The sequence below is a fragment of the Coturnix japonica genome, chromosome 2, assembly GCF_054131305.1.
Source record: "Coturnix japonica strain WE chromosome 2, WE-NBRP24, whole genome shotgun sequence".
NCBI lineage: Eukaryota > Metazoa > Chordata > Aves > Galliformes > Phasianidae > Coturnix > Coturnix japonica.
In genome coordinates, this window is record NC_140664.1 from 70,537,929 (window position 1) to 70,565,767 (window position 27,839).

The following is a 27,839-nucleotide window of genomic DNA, read 5'->3' on the forward strand; positions in this document are numbered from 1 at the left end:
TGTTTTGTTTTGACTTTCAGTGTCTGGGTTTGCACTGAACAGATACAGTCCACTGGACTCATAGCTGAAACTGGTAGATCCCTTGGAGCGCACAATGGCTCCTTTTGTGCCTGCACAGCTAGACTCCGTTCCTCTTAAAGGAACAGGGTTATGATGCAAAGCCATTGATGTGCCTCAAGTGTGTAGATGAGTGCTGCACATATTGGGTGCACCATGAGGCTAACCCACTTTTAGAGAACACAGACCAGAGTAACACCTTTAACCAGTTAAACCTGTTCCTATCTTAGTTTTATCTATCTCCAGGTGAATTCATTGAGATTCCAGGTTAACTTATTTTTAATTTGCACAAAAACCAGATTTCTGTAACCTCTTTGAGAAGTTGTGATCAAATTCTTTCTGACTGAGAACTGAAGCTCTACTGTCTAAATGGTAGTGGATCGACTTTTTGTCAGTCTGGACTCTAGAATGCTGCTACATCTTTCATTTTTTCTCATTCTCTGCGAAGTTGTAAGATGTGTTTTTGTTCATGCAGATAATATTTGTCTGATAAAGGAAACAGTTTTCCTCTTTTGTTTAATCTCAGAAATACAGTAAGACCATGAGCTTTAAGACTGTATATGAAAAAAAGATCTAAAGTAATTATTTCTCTGTATGGTCTTGTGTCTTCCAGCCCTCACATTCTAGAACATAACAAATTTGACAGATTATTAAAAATAAATAAATAAAAGTCTGTTTCAGTTACTGGGTTGTTGGCTTTGTTCACTTATTCTTGCATGATCTGATACTGTCTACTGTACAGCAATGCTTCTTGTTCTAGAGCCAGGAAACCAAATGCTGAAGTGATAAGACATTGGCTTTTATATAGCTGTAGCATGAAGCTACCTTAAGTCTCTTTCAGAGTTTGGCCTAAAGAAATGCAATTACTGGTTTTGACTGGGGTTTTTAATAATCCCTCTGGCTGTTCTTGTGGAACCAAATGCCATTGTTCTAGGGAGTTCACAAATACTCATGATGCCTATGTTCAGCTGTTGTACTAGAGACTGTTACAGCATTAACAAGCTCAGGACTCCATGTAAGCCACCGCCAACTTTTAGAGCAGTAGAAACTGTTGTTTTGTGATTGAATACTGGACCACAGTAGGGAAGATGATCTGGAATCTGGGCAGATGTGTTGTACACTTCCTGCCTGATGTAGTTCTGTGTGGGTGCATGAGTTTACTGTCATTGACAAGAGCAGTGATTAGTTACACAATTGAAAATAAATATATTTAAAGCTTAACATAGCTAAGTCCAGAGTGCTTCTAAATGTGAGTAGTGTATGAGCTTCAAGCTTAAGTAAAGTTCTTGAAGCAAAAAGGTATGTGAGACAAACTAAGTATTTTTTACTTTGCTGATTGATCTGCAGTATTACCTGCACTTAGTAATATTGTTTGCGCAAGAGGAAGAATCTTGTTTGGGTAGACTTAGCACTGTGGGCTCTAGGAGATCAGGGCTGAACCTGCAATGGGATCAGTCATCTTTTTCTCTTACATTAAAAACTCACACTGGGATATCTGCATTTTTTTGTTTGGAGGTAAGGCTTATTTTGTATGCACTAACTTACTAACTTTCCTTTGGGAACTCATGCTTGGGAGGTATGAGGGATCTTGCTCATGTATGAAAGTTAGCTTCTATTTCCAGTGTCTAAAAACATGGGTGTTGTTACATTGCAATTCTAAAATTACCCAGCAATATAATTGACGTAAGTAGTAAGGATTACATTCATGTGAGGAAAAAATATCTGTAGAGGGCATCTTTGCTGCTGTCCTTGCAGAACTGTATTTCTAATGAAGACAGTGAGGTGTCTGAAGCAGTGAAGAGGTGTAAGTTCTTTGACCTACCTTTGTGGAGGTGGTACTTCAGTTTCAGATACTGCAAGAGATAGAGGCTCTGTAACAACTTGATACCCCAGCTTGGATATTCTGAGATGCAGGACCTTGTTCACCTTTCACTCAAGCTTCTTTTTTCCTGTCTGATGCCTGGAACTTTCTCTTCTCTGTGACATTCTTGTATGGCTATCCTTAGACATTTCCTTAAGACTGTAAACAAACTGTTTGTAATCTACATTGAAATGTGTTTGGTTTTTGTGGTGGTGGTGTTGTTTTTTTAACTCAATCAATTAGCGTAGTGGGAGTATTACTCCTATTACTGATAATGTGTGTTTCAGAGCAATTCAATAGTTGTAACATTCCATGTGAAGAATAATTACAAAACTGGGTTTACACTGGCCACCATGGGCTACCTACTGGGCCCTTGGCATTGCTGATTTAATTATGAAAGGTGTAGTTGGGACTTTTTCAAGTGTGTGAACCTCTTACCTGAATGGAAAAAAAATAAAGAAATGTCGATGATGTAGATTAAGAGGAGGGAAAGGGATTTGGCTTTAGGGCCAAAAATTTTTGATTTGATCTGGACAAGGGCTGAGCTCTGCCGGACAGGCTGTATGGAATAGATCTTGAGAATAAGCAATAGTAGCTTCTTATTACTCTTTGTTTCTTAACTTGAATGGTCAAGTTGGTTCATAGATATGGACATACTTACTTGCCTTGAAAAGCTCATAGAGACAAATAAGACATTTTGTTGAAGGGAAGGAATTATTTTTACAAGCCTGGACAACAGTAAGAGCCTATTGAAGTATGCAAAAAAGTGGATTTTTGAAAGGAAGAAAAGAAACCGTCCACCTTGGGAAGGATTCAAGGCATAGTGTAAATAACTTCAGTAGCATTCAGGCAGGTCTGTTCTAAGAACCCCACTTCCCATCTTCTTGTCTGTGCACATTCCTCAAACTCCTAAGCTGCATCACATTTGACTTGAAATCTCAGATCTGTTTCTGCTGCGTTATCCTCAGAAGCTAAACACCTGACTTTAGGCTAAGCTTTAATTTCGTGTGAAGTAGATATGCTGATTACTGCTCTTCCAGCAGCTGTTTTAAAAGAAAACAAACCACCCAATTGCCTTCAGCAATTATAGTCCCCTACCCTCATGAGTGGGTTTTATGTTGTGGATTTGAAGCAGACAGAAGTGTCTTTCTCTTTGTACTTATGGCTTACCCAGTGTGAAAATATATTTGATGCCCATCCCTCTCCTACTGTTCTTTTGACTTCTTCTTTTTCTAAGGAGTCTACTTAGTATGTAGGACTTGATTTCTGGTGGTGCAATTGATGTCTGTCCAGTACATTTTTTGGAAAACAGTTTCTCAGTATGGCTTTAGGAGTGTTTAGATTAGGCAGTCAAAGTATAGGCACTGTGATGCTTAATTGTAAGCACTCCAGACCTTTTGAACACAAAGACTTCAGGGCTTTGTCAATATTGTCATGTTGAGCTATAGAAATTTGACTACACCAGCTTGTACCACCTTTAGGTTTTTAGAAGTCTATACCATAGACTTCTTTTCCCCTCAGTTTTAAAGAATTTCTTCTAAAACTATTATCCAACACAGCTTTTAATAATTCTAATCTCTGAGATCAAGTTTTTATTTTAACTGCTAGATCTTGGTGCTAAATGCAATTATATATTAAAATGTTCAGAGTTGGAGGTTAAGCCATAGAAAGACATGACCAGCTTGAATTTTCAGTGCTGTTCATTAGAAGTTGTTTGGTTTCAGTTATTTTCTTCGTATAAGAGAACAGTAGTGAGGCGTCCCAACATTGCCGTCAGAACCTCGCTGAGCAAATCCATCCTGACATATGGAGAGACTCAAAACTGTTATCTGTATTTCATATTGACAAGTTGCTGATTACTGGAAATATTGGATATCTAAAAACCAAGCACTAAAATTGTTTCAGTACCTCTTGACTGTAAGTTTATCATTAAATGAGAGGACCTTGCGAAAGGCTATAAATATTAACGGCTTTTTCTTTAAAGGTAATATAGTTGGAAAGAGTAGTCTCTCTTTTCTTACCCTCCCTTAACATTCCATTCCTGTTTTCATATCTGGTTACCAGTCACCAGTCTAGTGATCTGGGAATATACAAACTTAATTCGTAGAAGTCATTGGCTTCATTCTGCAGATTGCACAAACATGCCCTAGGGTTCTTCAGCAACGTGTAGTTTTCCTTAGGAAAGCTGTCAGATTGAATCTTCCAGTCGGGGCTTCAGAGAACTGAATGGGTTTGATCTGAAGGAACAAGGAGCAAAACAGAGATACAAGAGAGAAAGTACTTAGATATCTCACTCTGAAAACAGTGTACTGTTGTAGTATTCTTGCATTTCAGAGTGTTGATTTGTCTTTCTGTTTTCAGTATCTTTTTATCTTATATATTTTCCTAATTTAATTTTTCTGATAGGTTGGGTTCAGTCCAAGATCACAGAATCACAGAATCACAGAATGACCCGGGTTGGAAGGGACCTCAAGGATCATGTAGTTCCAACCCCCCTGCCTGGCAGGGCCACCAAACATACACATTTACTAGATCAGGTTGCCCAGGGCCCTGTCCAACCTGGTCTTGAACACCTCCAAGGATGGGGCATCCACAACCTCACTGGGCAGCCTGTTCCAGGACCTAACCACCCTTCTAGTAAAGAACTTTCCCCTAACATCCAACCTAAATCTTCCCTCCTTCAACTTAAAACCATTTCCCCTAGTCCTGCTATTATCAGCCCTTTCGAAGAGTTTACTCCCCTCCTGGGAGTAAGTTCCCTTCAGGTATTGAAAGGCTGCAATGAGGTCACACCGCAACCTTCTCTTCTCCAGGCTGAACAAACCCAACTCCCTCAGCCTGTCCTCATAGGGGAGGTGCTCCAGCCCCCTGATCATCTTTGTGGCCCTCCTCTGGACCCTTTCCAAAATCTCCATATCTTTTTTGTACTGAGGGCTCCACACCTGGACACAGTACTCCAGATGGGGCCTCACAAGAGCAGAGTAGAGAGGGACAATCACCTCCCTATCCCTGCTGAGTTAGTTAGATTCTAGCTAAGAGATTTTTATATGCTGATAATGTCAAGGTTTTCTTTTAAAATTATTAGTAATTTAATAGTCATTATTAACATGTGCACTGACATACTTTGCTGTTTTTACTTTGTTATAGAACTTTGCCTCTGAAGTCCCCAGTCATTTCAGTAGGTAAAGAACACATGAAAAAATTTCTTAGCTTCAGTTGTACATCCTTAAATGCCTATGGTATGTGATAATAGCACACAGCCAGCACTGGAAAATTCCAAGAATTGAGTATATTAAAATATAGTTCTAAGAAGATGAGTTTCCTGTGGCTTTCAGATAAGTCTCAGATACTATCTAGACTGTTGAAATCTTCCCAGGCTTTAGTATGGCTAATGCTAAGGAAGGGATATCTGTAGTCTCCCTTTGTATGTCTGTAGGACCCTGGCAGTGGGCGGCAGCACTGAGTGTCTGATGAAAAGGTTCTTGAGTTGGTCTCTGGATGGAAGTGGCACTTTAGAGACTGAGAGTTTCTCCTTTGATTTTTCTGGGTTGCTTTTCTACTTTGGCATCAGGCACTTGTCAAAACGTACAGATAATATCTTGGAGCTGTGAAGGCAGTTAGAGCTGTCTGGTGAAAGGGAAGGTTTCCATATTGTCTTGATGTTGTTTTCCGATACATCTTCAGGAAAGAGTTGGCATCCACAAGTGTTTATCAGGTTTTGATTAGCAACGCATCCCTAGAAGGATGTTGATAGGGTTTCTGCCAAACATGCTGTGACTGCTTACAGAGCATTCTGCATTGTTGTCTGAAACTTCTTCTTGTGGTGTGCTTCCACCTTAACAGTCTTGCTCCTTAAAAGAGAGGAAGCATTTGGTCTTGAAATGAGATTATTTAGATAATGCTATGCACACAGAGCTGACCAAACTGCACTCTCCTTCCCTCTGTGGGAGGAGGAGATGAGGAGAATCTGCCTTGTGAAAGCAATTTTTTTTTACTTCAGGTGCACTTAGACATAATTCTGTATAATATAAATTTTGTAATCACTTTGCAGTACCTACTAATAAAATGCGTGGGGGAGAGAATTACAGAATCGTGGAATCATAGAAGGTGCATGATGAATTTATCTCCTGGATCATATAGTCTCATGGGTGATGTGCTCCTGCCCTCAGGAGCACAACAACTACTCTAGAAAAATAATGAAATACCTGTAATTGAAATTTAAATTCTTCTGTTCTTTTCTATGTTCTTTTCATTAAGAACCAAATTGTATTTTATCTTGTGGTAGCTCAACCGTTTGCTCTAAACATCACACTTGAATGGACTGTTTGTCAATATCTGGGTTGCTGAGCTCCTAAAAACTTTTCTGGAAGAAAATATCCCATCTTGTTTGTGCAATTTGAACCGCCTTCTTCCACTGGCAGTAAGAAAGTCTGTAGGTCATCTCATGATTATCATGACTATGGTTAGCTTTGTAATATTTTGGTATCTGTTTGTTGCTTAGGAAACATGGATGTAGTACTTCCTTGCTAGTCAGAAGTGAGCAGTAAAGATATTTTCTTCTTCTGACAAATGATTTTGTTCTTCACTCACAATCATTTTTTTCCCCCCTCTTAATGATTTTACTCAGCTCTTTACTTGATTTTACACTCTTGATCAGCAACATAGATTGTGGCTCCTTGCATCCTTGATTTGATGACTTCAAAATATGCCTTCAAGAGTTGGGAAGCAAATTATTGTGTATTGTACACTCTTACTAAACACCTGCACTGTTACGTTTCCTTCATGCATTTTTCAGTAGTTAGTTAGCATTCTCTATGGCTGTTTCCAGGAACATTGTATTTGAACATTGCTCTCTCAACATATGTATAATGAAATGACTGAATGATCGTAAGTTGAATGAGAAGTGAATGAATGTCCAAGGAAGGAAACTGAATTATTATGTAGTACTGCAAGTTCTTCTCCATTTTTAATTCCTGTATTCAGTGTTTTGGAAGTTAGTCTGAACTGTGTTAATCCAATAAGCAGTACTAATAATCTTTTGGGATCTTAGAAATACAATTGGAAAATATACACAGGGAGCTGACATTACTGTCTTAGTTTTTCCTTTATAGCAAAAGAGGAATTAGGCTAAAGTTACATAGAAGCAATAGAGGGTTTTATTCTTACATGATTACATGAGAACCATTCTACAAACAGACATTCCATGGGTTGTACTACATGTGTTCAGTGGTCTACTGTTTATACAGATATGACAGAAAGTTGTTATTCTCAGGCAACATATTAATATGCAGCTAGATGTTTTTTGATGTTCTACTTTGAGGGCTGTACTAGGTCCTATTGCATGCATTGTACGATTGTTTCCAAGTGGCAAAAGGTCAACTGCTAAAACTAAATGAACTGAGATAGGTGACTTCACCACTGTTCAGAATGTCATCAGGCAGTGTATGTAAGTTTAAAATCAAACAGCAGAAGATATGTAAATGCTGTCTTTATCTCAGCTCTTCTTTTAGATGTGTATGCAAGCGGTTCTGTTCTCAGATCAGAACTCAGCAGACAACCTACACATTGACCCTGTTTGTGGTGTACAAATTCTGAGTGTTACTATTTTAAACAAAACAGAAAAACATATACAGTACCACCACAGGCAAAAGAAATGCTCTTCCTCTTTTAACTCCTACATCTAAAAGGTTGAAACACATCTGAAATCTGCCTGGCATAAAAAGATGATTTTTCAAACTACGAAATGCTGTAGCTGATGTTTCAACTATAGATTTGCCAGCGCATATCCACAGACAGTTCTGCTGAAGTCTCTCATAATGTACGTTTCCTGCTTCAGTATCTTCAGAATGCTTCTGTCTTACTTCCAGCATCGCCTTGGCATGGAATAAATAAGAATGGGTTATACTGAAATCTCAGGCTAGTTCCCAAGAGAACAGCTATTTAGACCATTATGTTTGTTATGTGCCTAATATTCTAGTTCACTAATGTGTTCATTGCAATTCTGTTGCAGAACTCTTGGGTAAAGTTTATTATTTAAAAATGCATACATATTACAAAGTTTATAGTTAAGTAATACAGAATTTAGATTATCTTCATTATTCTCTAAGCACTGAATTTATGTGATTCATTTGAATCCACACTTCTTTCACAGAAAAACGAGCACTATGTTTAAACACAGAGGTAGCAGTTGCACTGTTTCATTTGCTCAGTTATACATGAAATCATTTGTTCCTTGGTGCATGCACTGGTAAAAATAATCTCCAATTTATTTATTTTTTTCTTGTTATTATTAAAGTTCACTGTTACTTCACTTAAAATAAACTTATAATTATTTTGTAGGTCAGGAAGTGGTGTTCAAGTGCCTTGGAGAAGGAATTCTTGAGAAGGCCTTTCAGGGATATAATGCTTGTATTTTTGCCTATGGACAGACTGGTAAGTGTTGTGTGTGCTGAATGGATATAACGCTTCGTGTGTATGAAGTAGGAAGAGCACAACATAAATGTTAAGCTTGATAATATTTAAAATCATAAATATAAATATCATAATGTTTAGTGTTAAATACTGATTTTTATTTGCTTCACTTCTTTGGAGGTTGGTTTCCCCTGTAAACACACAGTAACTTTAGCACAGCCATTGGTAGTATATAGTTCTTATTATAGGTCTGTAAATATGCTCCTCACTGCTACCTCTTGAGGCTGCTTTGAAAGTGTGAAAGGAGAGGTTAGTAACCAAGGCTCATTCAGTCTTTTGTGTCTGTGTGTGTTAAAAGGGAGGCCAAGTAATGGCTCTACTAAAAGAGACTGTTAAGATTTCTCTTTTTGTTTCCCTGTTTGTTGTAATGCAAAGAGCAAGCATTCTGTCTAGAATAACGTCTGTTGCTCTGATACATGCATCTGGAGAAATTAAAACATGTTTCATGAACAAATGAGTAACTCGGAAACCACGTTCTAAAGCATTTTCTTCTTCTTTCTTCCCATAGGTTCAGGAAAATCCTTTTCAATGATGGGTAATGCAGAGCAGCTGGGTCTGATCCCACGGCTCTGTTGTGCTTTATTTCAGAGAATCTCTGTGGAAGAAAATGAATCTCATACTTTTAAAGTTGAAGTGTCCTATATGGAAATCTACAATGAGAAAGTCAGAGATCTGCTTGACCCGAAAGGGTGAGTAGCTTTGCCCTTCCTCTCCATCTCAGCTGTTTTTGTTTGAAACTATTAAGTAGAAATCAATTCTGGAAGTCCTTAAGGTTTTTCATAATGTGTGTTTATACGTCTATTTTATAAAGGATCAGGTACCAAACATCAGAAGTAACATCAGTGTAAAGCTTGTATATGAAATAGTACTTGACGTGGGTCAATTTAAATATGCAATAGAATAGTACGGTGTTGCAAACAAATACTAATTGAAGTACTGTAACACCATAAATCAAGGCTTTGTAGAAGAAAGTGGTGAGGTATATTTGCCATATGACCAAGATTTGGCTCAAGTATAAATTGCACTATATGAAGAAGCATGCAAATTAATTAAAAGGTATATTTTTGACTTCATTTACATATTTCAGTAAAACTTGGAAAATGCATGGAGAAATGCATCTTTAGCAAATTGTTGGGAGAGATTTTTTTGTTTCCTTCTCTGTCAGTATTCTTTCTTCCAAATGAAGCATTTCAGGTTTTGCCATAAATACTGTGGTAGAATGATGCTCTGAAAATAATTCATGTGTTCTGATTGAAACTTATTAGATTTAGTCTTTATTATTAATTAAATTCTTTTTCTGGAAGATATTTTTATTCCCATTATTACTTGAAAAACAAACAAACAAACAAAACCTACACAGTATGAAATGATAAAAATCTTGTGTATGGTAGATGTTAATTTATGTCTTTCAGTTGGAATGAAGTTCACTGTAGTGGTTTGTGCATAAAGGCTATTTATTCCACAGGAGTCGGCAGTCTCTTAAGGTTCGAGAGCACAAAGTGTTGGGACCATATGTAGATGGCTTGTCTCAGCTGGCTGTTACGAACTTTGAGGTAAATCTAAACCTATGAAAGATTTGTAAATAGCATCTGTGTACCTAAGCAATAGGAATCATATTGGAGACAAACTAATAACCACCCAGAAATTTTGTTTCCTAAGTGTCTGCAGCCTCTGACAATTACAGGTATCTTCCTTAGTGCTTCCGGGAATATTTATTTCATGTAAAAGCTTTTATTTCCATTTTATGTTGGTTAAAAGTATAGCAGTAATATCACTTTGTTTTGCAGGTTCCCACTTATGTAATAGATACCAAGCACATCACATTTTCTTGTCCTGTTTTCTTGAAATCTAAGGCTTCCACACTAAGAAAATTAGGTCTTTCGGCATGCATTCTTTTGCCTTTGTTCTTGTTGAATGCACTCTGTTACTTTATAGAGGTATATTGCACCAGAATGCACAACATAGTTTTCATAGTTGATAATTTAAATAATGACAGCATCTGAGCCCACATGAGTTACTATAATACGTTCAAATATATCAATATTGTAGAATCCAGTGAACCTCTGCAGCTACAGTGGAATTGCAGTGATGCAGCTCTAAGAATTGCTTGGCCCTTTTTACAAGGAAGCTGTTTTAGAAAATCTATTTGGGTTTTGTTTCTTTTTGCTTTTTTGCTTTGTTTTGGGTTGTTTTATTAAAAAATAATTCTTTGTAGTGTTGTGTGAAAAACATTTCTCATTTAAAGGGATTGATTTTTTTCTCTGAGGCACCAGTCATATTATCTAGTATAAAAACTGACTTTGCAGCTTTTATGATACTTTGATAGCACATCTTATTTGCTTGAATTATAGAAAATTTTGTTCATACCTAATTTTTGGCTGATTACTTATTAAACTGTCTTGGATGCTCAGCAAGCACATAGATAAGAATCACCTTTATTTTTACCTGAGTAGAAGGGTACAGGCTCCACATGGGGCAACCCTTTGAGCCAATTCAGAGAGGATGGTATTAATGCAGTTCAGAAAAACAAAAAAAGCATTGTTTACTTCTGTAAGTAGATCTGTAGATTGCCTGATTACTGGCATTACACAATGTGATTTGTTAATGTGGGTGTTGCCAACCTATTTCAGCAACAGATAAGGAGAACGTGCACTGAATATTGTTGCTGGGCTTCTAGTGCACTGCTTAAAGCATCTCCTTTCTACTAATGCATTCTTGGAGGCCCTCAAGGTGAAGTTGTTTGGGACTCTGAGCAGCATGTCCAAGGGGGTGGCAACCCAGCTGCAGCAACTGGGTTGAAATTGGATGGTCTCTAAGATCTTTTCCAACCCAAACCATTCTGTATCAAAACATAAAAAGCATTTTCTCTTTAATTCTACGTTCTCCTCTTCTCTCTCTCCAGAAATACCCGCTCTTCCATTTAGTCAGGAATTTTGTTCAGCAAGCACAAACCTTGCTTTCATCCTGACATCTCTTTTTATTCTTTATGCTCTAGGATATTGAGTCATTGATGTCGGAGGGAAACAAATCACGAACAGTTGCTGCAACCAACATGAATGAAGAAAGCAGCCGCTCTCATGCTGTATTCAACATTATAGTGACTCAGACACTTTATGACCTACAGTCTGGTGTATGTGTTTCTGTTGGTTTAATTTATGAAGTTGTGGTGAATTCTTTTTCTTTATTCTGTTCAACCGCTGAATCATTTGTTTGTTTTGAATAATGATCAATTAAAACAAGCAGCTTGTGCTTTTTGCATACATTTGTAGATGCATCAGTAGTATCACTTAACATGACCTAAAACTCTGAAGAGACATATGGCTTACCATTTTAAAACTGAAGCTGCCACAGCTCTCAAGACTGTTTAAACTTACTGAAGTACTCTAGTATTTCAGAGTTGCAATGCTAAGTGATACTATACTATCTATCTCTTCACTGATTTGTTTCATCTTTTCAGTTAAGACTTTAGCATAACTCATCATATTTTTTTGTTTGGTACACATGATATATGTGTATACATGATTTTCTTAGCCATGCTGCTACTTTTAATGCTCTGGGGTGATCGAAGTAATATTGGCAAGAACATAACGTTGAGAGAACACCAGAAGAGAGAGGAAGCATGCCAGAGGAAACAAAAAAATTAGATGACTTTAGAGTTATGTTGCCTTTTAAATCTGTCTTAGGTGTTAACAGTTGCTGACATTAATATATTTTAATGGCCTGCAGTGGCAGGGAAGTTTTTGATGTTAACACATGGCTGCTTTGCCTTCATTAGTGGTTCAGCCCTTTAGTATAAAGTGTATGACTAACTCTTAACAGACTGTAAAGACTGTGAGAATTTGTTCTCTCTTAGCTTGAATTTTATACTTCAGTTCACATTATTATTATAGAGAGCAGTCTTTAATGGTGCAAATATAAGACACGTTAGCATTTTATGCTCACAAATCTTGTTTTTCTCCCATATTTGATCTGCACAGAATTCTGGAGAGAAGGTTAGCAAGGTCAGCCTGGTGGATTTGGCTGGTAGTGAGAGAGTGTCCAAAACAGGAGCTGCAGGAGAACGTCTAAAGGAAGGCAGCAACATAAACAAGTAAGACATTGAGATAGGTTTTAAAGCATAATATTTTAAGAACAACCATTGCTTCCTCAGTCTCCTGTCTTGGTGTGCTTGTTACAGGTTGGTTCAAACAATGTGCCTAATCATAAGTAGTTAATATATCTCTTTCAGTTGCTCTGTACTGAGTACCCTCTGTTTGTTGTTTTTTTACATTAGTATAGAGGCTTTGATTCATACTTGACTCAGATGATAACTGTATGAATATTATCTGGAAAAAGTGATGGTAGCACACTTTAATTATGGATATACCTTTTGTGATTCATTTATCCACCCTGTCCCCAGGCTTATGTGTTTGCCTCATCATATGCTCAAGGAATGCAAAGTTGCAGAGTTGAATGGAATGTTTGTTCCAACAGGTATTAAACTATGTAAGAGTATAATTCACAGTTTAAGAAAACCAGATCAGAATGAAACTGTGTAAGTTTAACATTGCCTTGGGCATTTGTACTCAAGCAATGACAAGTTTCCAGGCACTTTTTTTTTTTGACTGTAATTACTGTGTTGTTGCCCAAAAGCAAGAATTTAGCACAATATTACCATTGTGTTACACACAATAATTTTCCTGGGGAAAAAAAAAAATAATAAAAAAATCAGACTCTTAATATTAAAAGCTACAAATTCTATGCTTAATTTTAAAATGTTGCAAAAGGTGATGTTATTCTGAAGTTAAGAGTGAGAGCAAAAAACATGTTTGAACAGCATTCATGCTTAAAATGATTTTAAGTTACCTGCTTTAATAGTGTGAATATGCTTGTTGTTCACAGCATGATCTCTACTTTATTATCCATTTAATGCATCAGATTGGTAGCCACACTGACATAATCTTCATAAAACAAAATTATATGACTCAGTTTCTCTAATGGCAAGTACTGAACCTTTACCCTGCAGGTTACTAGTTAAATTTGGTTTGATTTTGCTAGAAACTGTATTTACCTTATGCATAAATAAGGGAGAAATTCAATGTTTCTTTTTTATTCTTGGTGGAAAATTCAAATGCCGACTCTCCCAATAGCTATGAAGAAATTTAAAGTGTTGCTGGAGATACAGAAAGATTTCATTTTCTTTTCTAGTGAAATGTTTGCTCAATGTAAGCAGGGAAGGTTGTTTTTGCCACTTCTTTATAATGATACGGGACTTCAGATACAAGCATCAGATTTCCCTGTAAAAGATGCTTCAAAAAGAAAAGTTGACAGCTCTATCTTTTTGCATCAGTTCTTAAATAGTATAAACCTCAGTTAACTCGGACCATTTTTCAAGCATTCTCTGTGTGAAATCTCATTGGAACTCATAGGCAAACAAAAATTCTTAGTGTTGTGCTTTCGTGTCTATTATTGGACTTTTGCTGTTACTTAGTGAAGTCTATCTTCACTGGAAGCTTCAGAATTGGTACACACATTTTTATCAGAGTAGTTCATTACAGAGCATTGTACATCTTTTTGATAGCATGTATGACGTACAATGCTTATTAGGGAAAGGCAATAATCTTTCTGTCATAATATAGACAATGTAAGCCTTGAACCTTGCTATGTCATCTCCTGTTTGTATTTATTTATTTATTTATTTATTATTCTTTCGTAAAATAGCACTAATTTTGCATTGGTAGAATAAGCTATGTTTATTCAGATAAAAATAGACCTACTGTAACTACCTGGCAGTTAAATATCTTGCTTGTTCAGTGTTTTGGTGCCTTGAAGAACAGGTGAATAACATAACTGTTTCTGTATTTATAAGACAAGAACATACTCTTGCTTTGCTTCCAAAACTCCATGGTTTGATAGTCCCTGCAGATTTCTCTGCTGTTTGTGCATGAAACCAGTTTAGGACCGTGGTCACTGCTGCCTCAGTCTCAAAGCTTCCTGTACTGTAAACTCTTTCATATATTGGGTCAGCATGTTACAGAGGGGATGTGCTGAATTGCTCTGTTGCTTACTGAAACAGCTGAGAGTTGTGTGACCTTGTTAATGGTTTTGTAAAGTTGTAATAAGGAACTTCTATTTGTCCTCTGCACTGATGTGAGGTTGCATTGAGTCATGAGAGTGTTTCTGGGTGCCCGCTGTCTTTATTTTCTTGGTTCTTACGGGACTTTCCAAACTCATAAGAAAGCTGTGTGTGCTTGTTAATGCCTAGGATGCTCTAGTTCCCATACCCAGTGTAGAAATGCAGATGCTTAATAATCTGTGGTGTAGTTGAAGAACTTCTAGAGTACAACAGCAGGAGGAAGTGGAGTAAGGAGGCTGTCAGTTAGTGGCTAAGAAGAATTTGTTGTATGAACAGCCTATAATTTTAACTGTGATTAGATGATTTAGAACTATTGTCATTTTAACTTGAGAATGCAAAAATAAGTTTTTCGAAGGGTAGAGGTGGGGTGGGAGGGAATGTTTTGGGACAAGACTCTAAGCTCTTTTAAGAGAAGGGTTTTCATATTCACAGGATTTATTATTAGAAAAAATGACTTGGTCTGCTAAAAAAATTGGAAGAAAAGTGTACAGAAGTAGCTGAAATGGATGTCATTTAGGGACAGAGTTCTGCCCTGCAGTAAAGAAGCACCACCTGCCCTTGGATGCTGCTGACTCAGGCCCTTGCTGGGAATGTGCAAGCTTCCAGATGCACAGTAGCAAAGGCAGCCTGTTCACGCTTGATGACAAGGGTCAAGGAGAACAGAAAGCATGCAGAAACAGCACTTTCCCATGGTCTTGCACCATGTAAGCTTGCTCTGTTTTTTCTTGAACTGCCTCAGTCTGTTGAGCACTATTGGCTCAGGCCTTTTGGTTGATTCATTCTGTGGGTGGTTTGAGATAGGATCAAAGTAATGACAGATCTCTGATGCATCATCCAGCATAAAGCAAAGCTGAGTCCTATAATTATATTGCACTGCCATTTCTTTTAGTACTTTCCTTAGAATCTTTTAACAACTTTGTATTATGAAACCTTAAGTAGAATGCTTGAAGAGCAGCAGTTTGGTTGTTAATACAGGTGTTAATAGCCTTAATACAAAAAGAGTATTTTATGATATTTCTGGAGCAGAAAAATTATTACTTCCTTTAATCCTGTGCTAATAAACTAGCTTATAACTTGCTATATACTACTGTACAGTGCCTATAACTAAGACTTAGAGTTGCAGCTCTGCTGTGAAATAATTATCAGTGGGTGGATCTTTCTGAATCCCTGTTTCACTTATCCCCACTTCGATTTTTTAAAGGCAAAAAATCCCACCAAGAAACAACAACAACAAAACATTTTCTTCCCCCTCCCTCAGTTTTTGGCTTTGATTTTTCACATTTTTTCCTCATTTAAAATCAGTAAGAGAAATTGGAGTCCAAGTCTGTGGGTTTCGTTGTTTTGTCTTTTAACTTTATAACTTTATAATCCTTGAAGGTGGACTCCACTGGGAGTGGGATGCTGGTGCTTTTTCACTTACGCTGTAGGAGATTGCTACGGAGCGGTATATAGCATCCTACTGTTTGTTCTTGCATGTTTAGCATACTGTCCTCACAATCTGTGTGGATGAAAAATTGGAGACAAGAGCCAATTCTCCCTTCCCCCATCCTCCTTCCACAGGCTTTTGTTTAGGGGTAAAAAAAGAAACAACACACTAAAAGTAACTACTTTTTGCTGTTTATTTTTCATGGGTTGGAAAGTTATCCTCTAGATGAATTTAGGTGCCTCCTTAAGGTTCTTTTCATTTTAGTTTTGTCTTCAGGTCTATGCTATCTTCATGCCACTTTGTTTCCTGGTGTTACTCACATCTTTTGTGAGTTTTGTAACAGGTCGTGTCACCTTACCCTCACATATCTTCCTTGAAATATTCTGCAGTATTTTTGTCATTCACTAAATGAATTAATTCAGAACCACCAGCACTTTCAAACAGCATTAAGACTCTGTTACAAATACTTTGAAGACACTGTCAGCCAATTAAGATAGCCCTAGTAGTTTGAAGAAACTCAAAAGGATGGAGTGGAATGGTACAATCAAAGTTTTATTTAACTATCTAATCACAGGGCTACAAGTTTCCTTGGTAGTTATGCTCAATTATCCAGATGCTCTTTACATGTATGATGGACCAGTACACTCTTGAGCTCCAGCGTTCACTGTTTTTACTACCCTTTAGGCATCTGTTAAATGCTCTCGGGCTCCTGAACCAGCTCATTATCTTAATCTTAATTATCTTAAACATACTTGCCCCAATGACATTTAATATTTACACAGGGTTGTATAAGAATTTGAATATATAATGCATAGATGGTTTGCAAAGATTGCTAATGGTTAAACACTTGTTGGTAGAAGTGGTACATGTATCAAAATGAGCAAGCTCTTAGTTTCTTCAGTTTTCTGGAGTAATGGGACATGTTTGTGTACCAAGCAGCTTGGTGAATTTTTCTGTTCTCATGTTTATATTCATGCAACAGGGAGATTGGCCTATTCTTCCCCATAAATGATCCTAGTGAGGCACCACCTCAATTTTAAGTCTGCTCCTTTGTCAAGGAGTATTGGTCTCTTCTGATGAGCAGTCTTCAACTGTCATGTATCTGCTGGTTAGTTACTAGGTAACTCAACAGACCAGTTTTCCTGCACTGAAGTTGACTTGGTCTTGAGGATGCCTCCTTATGGATATGGTTCAGTTTTAGTCAGCTGTTAAACTAGTGCTCTTAAAACATTATTCCTAGAGACAGCAGATTATTGCTGCACTGCCAACACTAACTCATAATAGTGTCATGAGGCAATGTCCAAAATGGAAAGATTCTTAGTCTCTGAAAAAAAGGTAGGTGTCTAATCTAAAGCCGTTATTTTGCATATACTGACAGAGTCTGCTTTGCACTTCTCAAGCTGCAATACCTGAATATTTCAACCTGGTCTTCCTTGAACTTGGTCTCAGTACTAGATAAGACTAAACACTGTAGATAATTGTTTTTTGTTCCAAATATGCAGCTTTAATAGATACATTGTCTTGTTTTGATCCCCCTTGGTCGTTTCCAGCTCAGATTATGTTATGATATCTTAGACGTTGGATGTGAAATTTTGCAGAGCAAAAATTAAGCCATTCTGTCTGTTTTATTAAGTACACTTTTGAAGTATGTGTTCAAAGCTGCTTTGTGCTCTTGCTTTTATAGATCCCTTTCAACGCTTGGGTTGGTTATATCATCACTTGCTGATCAAGCAGCAGGGAAAGGGAAGAATAAGTTTGTGCCTTACAGAGACTCTGTGCTCACTTGGCTTCTCAAGGTAATTAATATTTTCTGTTTAACATGTTCGTAAGCTGTTTGTTTAATAGGTTGTAGCATAACTCTGTGTACTTAAGAGATTGTAATCTTTTTGTTGTTGTTGTTTAAGAAGTGAGTAAAGGAGGTCATTGCTACAAGCTATTCCAAGTTATATATTAAGATAAGCATTTACTGTGTTAATTGGCATATTTTGAATTACGTTGGGATTAAAGCTGATGGAGGTGCTTGGGAATATTTATGGATCATATTGGTTAGTTTACATCCAAAATGTAAATCAATATCTAAATATTTGTATTATATTTGTATTTTAAGTATCTTTGTAAAGGCACAGTACAATCTCAGAACAGCTTTTAATCCGCAAACTTCTGTGTGTGTACTCTACAGGACAATCTGGGAGGAAACAGCCAAACTGCCATGATAGCCACAATTAGTCCAGCAGCAGACAATTATGAAGAAACACTGTCTACTTTAAGATATGCAGACAGAGCCAAAAGGATAGTTAATCATGCTGTGGTGAACGAAGATCCAAATGCTAGGGTCATCAGAGAATTACGTGAAGAAGTTGAAAAACTGAAAGAACAGCTCTCACAGGCTGAGGTAACATTATTTATTATGCAACATAGAGTACCCTGAACAAATGTGGAATGAGCTGGAAAACTGGGTTTATATTTAAAGTTGAAGTCCTACAAAATGAGAAGAGTCTTACACTTCTTTTTTTTTTTATTTTTTTATTTTTTATTTTTAATTAAATTAACCTTGTTTCCTGAAGTAGATCCAAAGTGTTTGTTACTAAAAAGAACCTTTAAACGAGGACTGGGATAGGCTGCCCAGGGAGGTGGTGAACTCTCCTTCTCTGGAGATATTCAAGACCTGATTGGATGCCTACCTGTGTGACATGGTGTAGGGAACCTGCTTTGGCAGGGGGGTTGGACTCAATGATCTCTAGAGGTCCCTTCCCACCCCTACAATTCTGTGATTCTGTGTGACAGCCTTGTATGGGTGATGATCTGTGTCAGAATAGACTGTTCTTCTTGAAGAACTTTGTGTCACATAGTAAATTAAGCTGCACAGATAAGAGCTACAGCAGAAATTAATTGTGTATAGCTGCTAGCAGATGTTTTTAAATTGGTGGACTATGTATTTTTGTTATGCCAAATAGAAAAATGAGAAGACATAAATCTGGTACTGGACAACAAAATATGTGGGATATTTCTCTCATTGACATTTGTGAAAATTTATCAATAGTCTATATAGCTGCAAAACCAAAACCAGCAGTGTTCTATTGACTGAAGAGTTATTGTTATGTGATTGCTGCATATACTAGACATACATTTCTAATCAGAGTGTAAATTATCAGGGTAGAAGTAGTTTTGGTGATATCTGAGGAAATGGGGTATTGCAGTATAAGAAAACATTTCTAATATTTTCTGGCATTGCGTAATAGCTGTGGGGGAAAAAGAATATCAGAAGTATGTTTTAGGGTAAATTTGGCTGGTGTTTAAACTTTACGTTCATGTAAGAAGTCACGTCGTCTATACAGGCAGTCTCTTTCAGAATCAAATGAAGAAATCTGTCTTATGGAAAAGGAACCATTCACTTTTTTTTTTTTTTTTTCCCTATATAAGAATGTATTGGAATTCCATGTTTTAAATAATAAAATATTCTTCTAGTCTGCTCTCGGTTTTGTTGGCAAGTAGGAAAGTAGGAAGTTGCTTCTAGTTTTACTAATTTTTAAAGCTTTTTATTCAACTTTCTGTTGAAAACAATCTCATGAAGTTATAGGCCAGCATGTTGAGCTCTTATTTGGAGTGGAACATATTCAGCCCCCTTGCTTTTCTTTCCTATTGTGAAATGAGAAGCCTGTGTTAGCTTCAGTGCATACCTTCCTTCAGAGGTAATCAATGGTGTCATTCTTAAATGCTTAAATGAAACTGTAGGAACGCTTACAAAAACAAGATAGAGTGGAAAGCTAAATATTAAGAGGAATTTGTATTTAAAACTATTATTGGATGGAAGGCATTGGAATTGAACTTCAGACAACTCAGACTTAAGAGATATGAAATATTCTGGCATTTTTATACAGACAGTGAAGCTTGAGTGGCCAGCCCTGCAGATTTTGTTGGTCTGTGTAGTTCCTTTAGTTCCATTATGTAGTGCTATGTAGATCTTCAGTTATTTCAAATCTGGACATGTTATGGGGTGATTCCTTAAAGAGAAAGATTTGAGAGTATCATCTGATGAAGGAATGAACATGAGCCAGAAATGTGTACTTGCAGCCTAGAAGGCCAGCCATATCCTGGGTTGCATCAAGAGACGTGTAACCAGCAGGTCGAAGGAGGTGATTTTGCTCTTCTGTTCTGTGCTGGTGAGGCCTCACCTGGAGTGCTGCATCCAGTTCTTGGGCCCCATCACAGGAAGGACATTTTGCTGTTGGAGTGGGTCCAGAGGAGGGTCATGAAGATGGTCAGATGGCTGGAGCTCCTCCCTGGGACTCTGCACCTTGAAGAAGAAAAGGATCCAGGGGACCTTATAATGGCCTCCCAGTACCTGAAAGGGGCCTATAAGAAAGCTAGGGAGGTGCCTTCTTATAAGGACATGTAGTGACGGTGAGGGAAAATGGTTTTAAACTGGAAGAAGGGCATGTTTAGACTTGATATTAGGAAGAAATTCTTTTCTGTGAGGGTAGTAAGACACTGGAACAGGTTGCTTAGGGAGGCTGTGGATCCCCTCTTCCCGGAGGCTTTGAAGGCCACGTTGGATGGGGCTTTGAGCAACCTGGTCTAACAAGAGGTGTCCCTGCCTAGGTCCCTTCTGACCCAAACCATTCTACTATTCTGTCCTTTTCCTTTGCAAATGACCTGTTTCTTCATTTTCTGCCAGAAAATACACAGGAAAATAGTTGAAACCTACCCTGTATCTACAGCATTTGATGTTTTGTTGGCTATGTTTAGTTTCCCCTAAGGATTAACTAATCCTTGCCTTTTAGGCCATGAAGGCACCAGAATTGAAGGAAAAACTGGAAGAATCTGAAAAGTTAATAAAAGAATTAACGGTCACCTGGGAAGAAAAGCTAAGGAAAACAGAAGAAATTGCACAGGTATTTCAGAAATTTTGGGGAGAAAAGGTCAGATATTCATTGAGCCAAGATTAATCTATTTTTGTGCTTGCAGGAAAGACAAAGACAGCTAGAGAGCATGGGAATTTCCTTAGAGTCTTCAGGTATCAAGGTTGGAGATGACAAGTGTTACCTGGTGAACCTGAATGCAGACCCTGCACTCAATGAACTTTTGGTTTACTATTTGAAGGTAAGAGTGTGTACAAGATGTTTACATAGAGTGAAGGGACATTTATTACTTTTGATTTCAGAGTGTATTTAGATTCTTAAGAGTAGTTGCAGTAAAATAGAATAGGACTCTTCCTGCTATTCAGGTTTACTTTTTCCCATGCAGTTCAACTTCAGTAGTTTCCTAATTGATCTACTGATTGTCAGCAGTGGAAGAAGTGTTCAGTATTTGCCAGAATTGAGATAAGTACTAGGTTTTTCAGTCAGGATGTGAATGGAATTATTTTTTGAACTTAAGAGCTTTGTTTCCTGAAGTAAGAGCCTGGTGTAAAATGCTTCTTTTTGTTAGGGAGTTGAAGATTTTCTTAAATATTCAGTGAGTTAGAGCGCCAAAGGATCGTGTTTAGCCATAATCAATCAGAGTAACCATAGGCTTCAATGGGAGAAAAAGCTTTAAAAAAAAGAGGAAAACAGGTATCAGGTGAGGAGGGAAAGTGAGAAGGAAGCCCTGTTAAAAATGTGCTGAATTATATTTTCCTTGTTCTACCATCCTCCATACCATTCAGTTTAGAATAGTCTTCCTGTCAGAGCAAAACAGTTTCACATGCAAACCTAATAAGGCAGGCTGAGCAGGAAATACTTGGTAAGCATGAATTTCTTGTCAACAAGATAGAAAAGAACATCTTATCTGTTTTATGCATATTTTTCTGCTTTAGTGGTTGAGATAAGGTGTTTATATTTGAACAGTAGCAAATAGAGTACAACTTATATAGTAGTAAAATTCAGTTTTTCAGCAAGATTTACAATATGACTTGCAATTATGCAGAGATTAGTATGTTTAGATGCATTATTAATATAGCTGTCTTCTGTAAAACAGCCAATTCTGTGTGTCTCGTTTTACTTTCCTTGTCATTCTTTGTTCTCATGACTGCATGACATTGTTTATTTTCTTCTCTGTATTATTCTCTGTATTTTTGCTTGTATGCATGTGTAGTCTTGGAATATTTTAAAATCAGAATTTGTTTGTCAGCTACTTTATTTTGCTCTACTTGAAGCTGTAGGAAGATAAAGTGCAGAGCAGAACAGAAGTTTGTGAGTGACCTTCCCAGTCCTCAAATCTGCTGTGGCACCATCTGTGCTCTATAAAGGACAGCATATTGATGGTGAAGTCTCAGTGCTTCAACTAATATTTCCTTAGTTATGTAAACAGCAGTAGTTTGCTTCTCTCTTAGTAATGGCTTATTTTCCAGGATCACACAAGAGTTGGTGCAGATACCTCTCAGGATATACAGCTCTTTGGTATAGGAATCCAGCCTGAACACTGTGAGATTGATATTGCTTTAGATGGAGAAGTCACACTCACACCAAAAGAAAATGCAAGGTAAGGACAATCATCAGCACTTGCTTGCACTTCAGCAAAATGTTTGCTTTCCATTACCAGAAGATGACTTGCATGTGTTTTTATTTTTCCAAATCAGAAGTATCTTTTTTTTTTTTTTTTTTTAATCAATGAGTAGCTGTGATATAAGTGACTTACATACTTAGTGAAATTCAGAGGTAGAACTAAAATTTACTCACACACTCCCACACACCACTGCCTAATAACAAGCTATCAGTGGTTTAGCTCAGAATAAACTATCAAAAGAAAGTAATCATTAGGAGTGAGGTACCATTGCTTATTTATATATTGGGTGGTAGCAAGGTGACCGAGTTGCACCTGGCTATTTCAAGCTGATGATGGGATATGAGGCTGGCTTTTTATGTGGGAGGATAAAACTTGCCTCTGAGTAGTTCCTTCTGTAAAGCTTGGTATTTTCTGAGAGAAGAGGTGAGAAAAGAGATCCAAAGACCACCACTATTACTATATGTATTAAATATGTGTTGTGTAGTCACATTCTCAATTTGTTTGTGCTCCCTTGCTTTAATTTAACTATCTGTTTTGGGGGACACTGTGGATTTTTGCATAGAATTATGAATGTCTTTATCACTTAATCTCGACATAAGATAAGCAGTACTGTTGTCTTTACTGCTTAGTTAGTTAAAAGTATATAATTTGGATCTTAGGGTCTTTTGTTATAGTTGAGTACCTTGTATGTTAGCAGTATGTTTTACATGTATGGATTAACCTATATCTTGGAGAGCTTTATCAACAGTATTTATATGCAAGCAAGTTTATAGACTTCATAAGAAACAGGTAGTGACCCAGTTTGAAAAAGGTGCAATAAAAAGCAAGTTCAGCTATCAGTAATCTTTTCTGTGTATTTAATGAGAATTTGCAACAGTTGAAGCTGGAAGGGAAAGAGGTTTTGTGTTTACTTATGCGAGGAACTGGACCAGTAACTTTCTCTTTTGTACTTTACTGAGAACCTAGGTGATATAAATCTGTGTAATATAAATCACTGTCTATACGTGAGAGAAACAATACTTCTTAACAATTCAGTTTAAGGATTTTTCTGAAGTTGTATTTTCTTTTTTCAGATCCTGTGTTAATGGTACACTGGTATGTTCTGTCACTCAGTTATGGCATGGAGATAGAATATTATGGGGAAACAACCACTTTTTTAGGTAATAGTTTATATTTACTTACCAGCTTTCTTATGTTCAGTCCTTTTTTCCCTGCACTGTTCTTCATAAACCTTTTAGAAACTGAATTTTTATTTTCACACAGAATCAATTTGCCAAAGAGGAAGCGACGAGATTGGCTGAAAGACTTTGAGAAAGAAGCTTTGTTAGGAGAGCATGATCTGGATGCAGCCAGTGAAGCTTCTTCAGAACCAGACTACAACTATGAGTTTGCTCAAATGGAAGTTATTATGAAGACACTGAATAGTAACGGTAAGAGAACTGGCAGTTAAAAAATCCAAAGATTTTTTTTTGTGTGTGTGTGGAAATCATTTAATAAATTCAGAATTTAACTTAAATTCTAGATAAAAACAAATGATAGTTACTCCAGTGGCCCTGGGGCATATCCAGCAAGAGGTGTTTTACAGAAATACCAAGTGTAAATAGCCACTCAGTTGTAAGTGCATACACATGTTGTATATAATCTACATATATATACATACACACATGTGAATGCACTTACAACCGAGTGGATATTTCCATGTAAACATATATATATGTACACCCATATATACACATACCATTCTGGAGATCTTTGGTTTTGTCATCCTTTATAAAGATTTTGTTGCCTGTGTTAAAGCCTTGATATAAATATATATAAATTATATGTATGTGTATATACACTTACATGAAAACGTAAGTACTGAACAAATGGTCTAGGAGGTAAGAAGAAATTTTGCTGGGACAAATACTAGTTTGCTTCTGCCCAGACATACAGCTTCATCTGCATGTCTGCTAATCTTTATAGTGCTGCTGAGATATAATTATGCAAGTAAAATCCTCATCCTAGGCCCTTCTGACTTTGAGTTTTGCAGGTTATTGCAGGCAGAAATGCACATCAGATATGTCTGTTTCATCCTTCCTTTTTGCATTGAATATTACCAGCACCACTATAACTATACTAAAAAGACGTGGAAACCTTAATGAGTCAAGGCTGTAGTAGAAAAGATTAGCTAGCATAATTTTTAGCTTCTTGATCACTGTGAAGTTGTTTTTAATTGGAGTTTGTTGAAACCTATTGTGATGCCTTTTCTGGACAATTATTCTAGGCAAAATATGGTATATAAAATAATGGTATGATATATGGCGTATATAATATACAGTATGTATAAAATAACATGATATTTTATTGGTTTCCAGAAGGCAATTCATGTGTTATGATATGGGAATGAAGAAATGATGAAAAACTTAGTGAAATGCTGAGTGCTTTGTACGGGTTTTCTAAGTGCACAAGAGTTTGGTAGCAAATGCCTTTTTTTTTCCTCTGACCAAGACAGTGTAGTAGATGGTGTTTCACTATTTTTTTTTCTGTTCTCCTTTCTTTGTATCTTCATAGTATTTCTATTCTCTGCTGTGGTTTACTTGTTGAAATACAATACTGATTTTTCTTGGTCTCCTCTTCAGCTTCCTTATTTTCTGCTTTTAACTACAGTATGATTGCTTCATATGCATAATTATGTAGAAATCATTTGCACATTTTTATGGTCTGATTGTGATTTGAATGGATTTTTTTTGTGTGTGTGCAAGTGAGTTGCAGGTACAGACCGTTAAAGGTGAAATGAAATTATTGTTTGATAACACAGTTATTCTCCTTATGGTTCACTCATATCAGGAGACGAATTTCAGATGAATCTACCATCCTGGTGGTCTTCAGTGTTGTCATCCCTTCTGAAGACTCTGTTGCCTGTTTTAAGGTCTCAAACCATCCCGTATCTGTGCCAAAACTGGGATAAAGGTTTTGAACTTGATTGGCTCATGCATGATATTGCTGGAGAAATTTGAAAGCATTAATTGATGCTTGATCTGCTTGTCACTAACTGAAAGTCTGAATAAACTGCAGTAGTCAACAATAAATTAGTGCTCTTTGAGTGGAGGGTTGCATATTTTGATTTCCACGTGTTATTGTCTTGCTGATGGAAATCATTCTTAACAGTACTTCAGACATCATTTCAGTTCATTAAGTTTGTTTTGACTTTGTTTCAAGCTTGTCTTAGTCTTAGCTGGGTTGTTTTCCATGTCTTTCCTAAAGCGCAGACTTTACTTTTTTAGTAGAGCTGTTGTTTGCAGTCACACATCACACAATTTCGGAGGCATCGTAACCCCTTTATACCACTTCTTGTCTCTCCTGCCCACTCCTATGTAGTTGTTCTTAACTAAGTAAGTAATAACTGATAATAAAACCCTGACAAAGCAAGCAGCTGTGAGCGTTATTGGCTGATCTTCTCATTCCAAGCTAAGATAGCATTTTACCAGTTTGATTCTTCTTGGTAGCAGATCTGAATTAGTTTTAGGACTGGCTTCAAATTTGTTGAGTAGATAGTACAGCAATTTGTTTCAATACTTTTTATTTTTAGTGGGAAAACAAATATGGGGAAAATAGAAGAAATAATGAAATAATTGACACCTGTTAATTCTATCACTTATGTTCTTTGGAAAAAAAGAGACTGGGACAGAGAAAACTTTGTTTGGTTTGGTTTTATATTTCATATATATGATATGATACTTACGGGTTTGCTTTTCTTCTTTCACATCAGAAGTTGATATAGCCTGGAGCAAGAGTTTATCTTCTTTTGCTTTGTGGTTGGTTTTTTTTTCCTTTCATTTATTTGAGAAGAGTAACTCCCTATAAGTAAATAGCCTGGTTTCTGCTGAGCATAATCATTAGATTTTATAGCAGATATAGCAGTGTCACATATTACATCTGGCTCCTGAGAAACTCTGAGGATAATGAGGAAAACGTGAAACTTTGAACAGAGCTGTAAGGAAAACATCCTGATTCTTCCCTCCCTGCTTCAACACATTCACCTTTTTCATGGGATTCTGTCAGATCAGCATTGTACCACAACTTTGAGATGCTGATCTGATAAGGATTTATTCCTGTATAGGGTGCAGTGGTTAAGTAAACAATGAGATTAGGTTACACACTTTCTCATTTAAGCAAGCAAAAAAGTACAGCTCAGGGTGGGGATTTTGACACAGTTCAGCAAGGCAGTACATGTCAGAACCTCTTCCTAGCCTGCTTAGAAAGCTGAACTAACACAGAATCTTTAATATTTCATTCAGCATTGTTATTATCAGATTAACAGATTCCTGATGTGAATTAAGTAGAAATATAGCAAGGTAATCAAACACCATTAGTACATCCTTTGTGTAAAAGTACACTCCTTCTATAAAACAGTAATACTCTAACAGCTTGCACAAATGTAACTGCATATGAATGGTCTTGGTGGAACCACTGAACTATTTTTGCCACGTAAATAAGTGAAGAGGTGTGACATAATGCTTCTCACACTGTATGGAATTTACTGCGCATTTGGCAAGCACCAGGTAGAATCTTCTCTAATTTGACTTTGTGTGGGGAATCCAAAATAGTGAATTATAGTGTTTAAATCTGGCTTAAACGTTGTTTGCCGTTATTCTGAACTGTGAAAAAAAGTTTATTTTTTCATCTTACAACTGTATGTGTTATAATTCGTGCCACTTTTTAGTTTTTCGATGAAAGACTTTGCTTTTTCTATGAGAATCTTTTTCAAGAAATAAATTGGAGACTTTTCTAAGGTGTAAATTTACATTTTGCATTGCAATACAATCATGGTCCCTCCCCACTATATGTACTGAATTTAGCTTAAATTAGAAATGTTGGACTAGCTTGTTGCAAGTGTTTTCCCTGGTATAATGTGATCTTGATATAGCTGTGATTCTGTAAATGTCGGGAGCTGAAAAAATCACTGTTATGAAAGAACTGTTCCCTGACACTGGAGCTGGTCTTGGAGCAATTTAGGAAGAGTCTTAATGACTAAGCCTTAGATTCATTTCCTGTGTTTCCAAACACAATAGACCTTAATTTCTTCCATCCCTCTTCTCTGTCTGCTGCTTAATACCTGGTTTCTCAGCTATTCTTACCATTAAAACTGTGTTAAGGATTATACAAGAATCTATGCGCATGAGAATGACTCTGGTGTTATCTGGATGAGTTAGGAGGAGGATGCAGATCGACGTGAGTAACTTGGTTTGTAGTTTAGAATGTTAGAATTCATTTCAGTCAGTTTTTTTTGCTGCGTTGGCTGTTTTAAAAGCCAAAAATAGCTAAACATACTTCTGAGAATGTCATGTACTAAAAATTGCTAATTCTGTTTATTTTAAGGCACATCTGGATCACTGTTTTGCTGTTTGGATGCTATTTATATTGACAGTTTTTTAACTTCATTA

The 27,839-nt window shown here is 36.9% G+C and overlaps 1 protein-coding gene across 10 annotated transcripts in view; it reads left to right on the forward strand.

The window, feature by feature from the left end:
• The window catches only part of KIF13A (kinesin family member 13A), a 101,759-nt gene that overhangs the window by 42,465 nt on the left and 31,455 nt on the right, over positions 1-27,839 (forward strand). For 8 of the 10 annotated variants that reach the window (XM_085540170.1, XM_015854742.3, XM_015854741.3 and 5 more), the window contains exons 5-16: positions 8,258-8,350; positions 8,898-9,078; positions 9,855-9,942; positions 11,385-11,519; positions 12,367-12,479; positions 17,615-17,726; positions 18,110-18,322; positions 20,712-20,822; positions 20,896-21,030; positions 22,259-22,389; positions 23,487-23,573; positions 23,677-23,843. In XM_085540170.1, coding sequence (XP_085396296.1) covers positions 8,258-8,350; positions 8,898-9,078; positions 9,855-9,942; positions 11,385-11,519; positions 12,367-12,479; positions 17,615-17,726; positions 18,110-18,322; positions 20,712-20,822; positions 20,896-21,030; positions 22,259-22,389; positions 23,487-23,573; positions 23,677-23,843 — 1,566 coding nt within the window. Of the gene's footprint in view, positions 1-8,257; positions 8,351-8,897; positions 9,079-9,854; positions 9,943-11,384; positions 11,520-12,366; positions 12,480-17,614; positions 17,727-18,109; positions 18,323-20,711; positions 20,823-20,895; positions 21,031-22,258; positions 22,390-23,486; positions 23,574-23,676; positions 23,844-25,242; positions 25,366-27,839 lie in introns of all 10 variants that reach the window. The other 2 variants (XM_085540174.1, XM_085540175.1) reach the window with 1 other exon arrangement.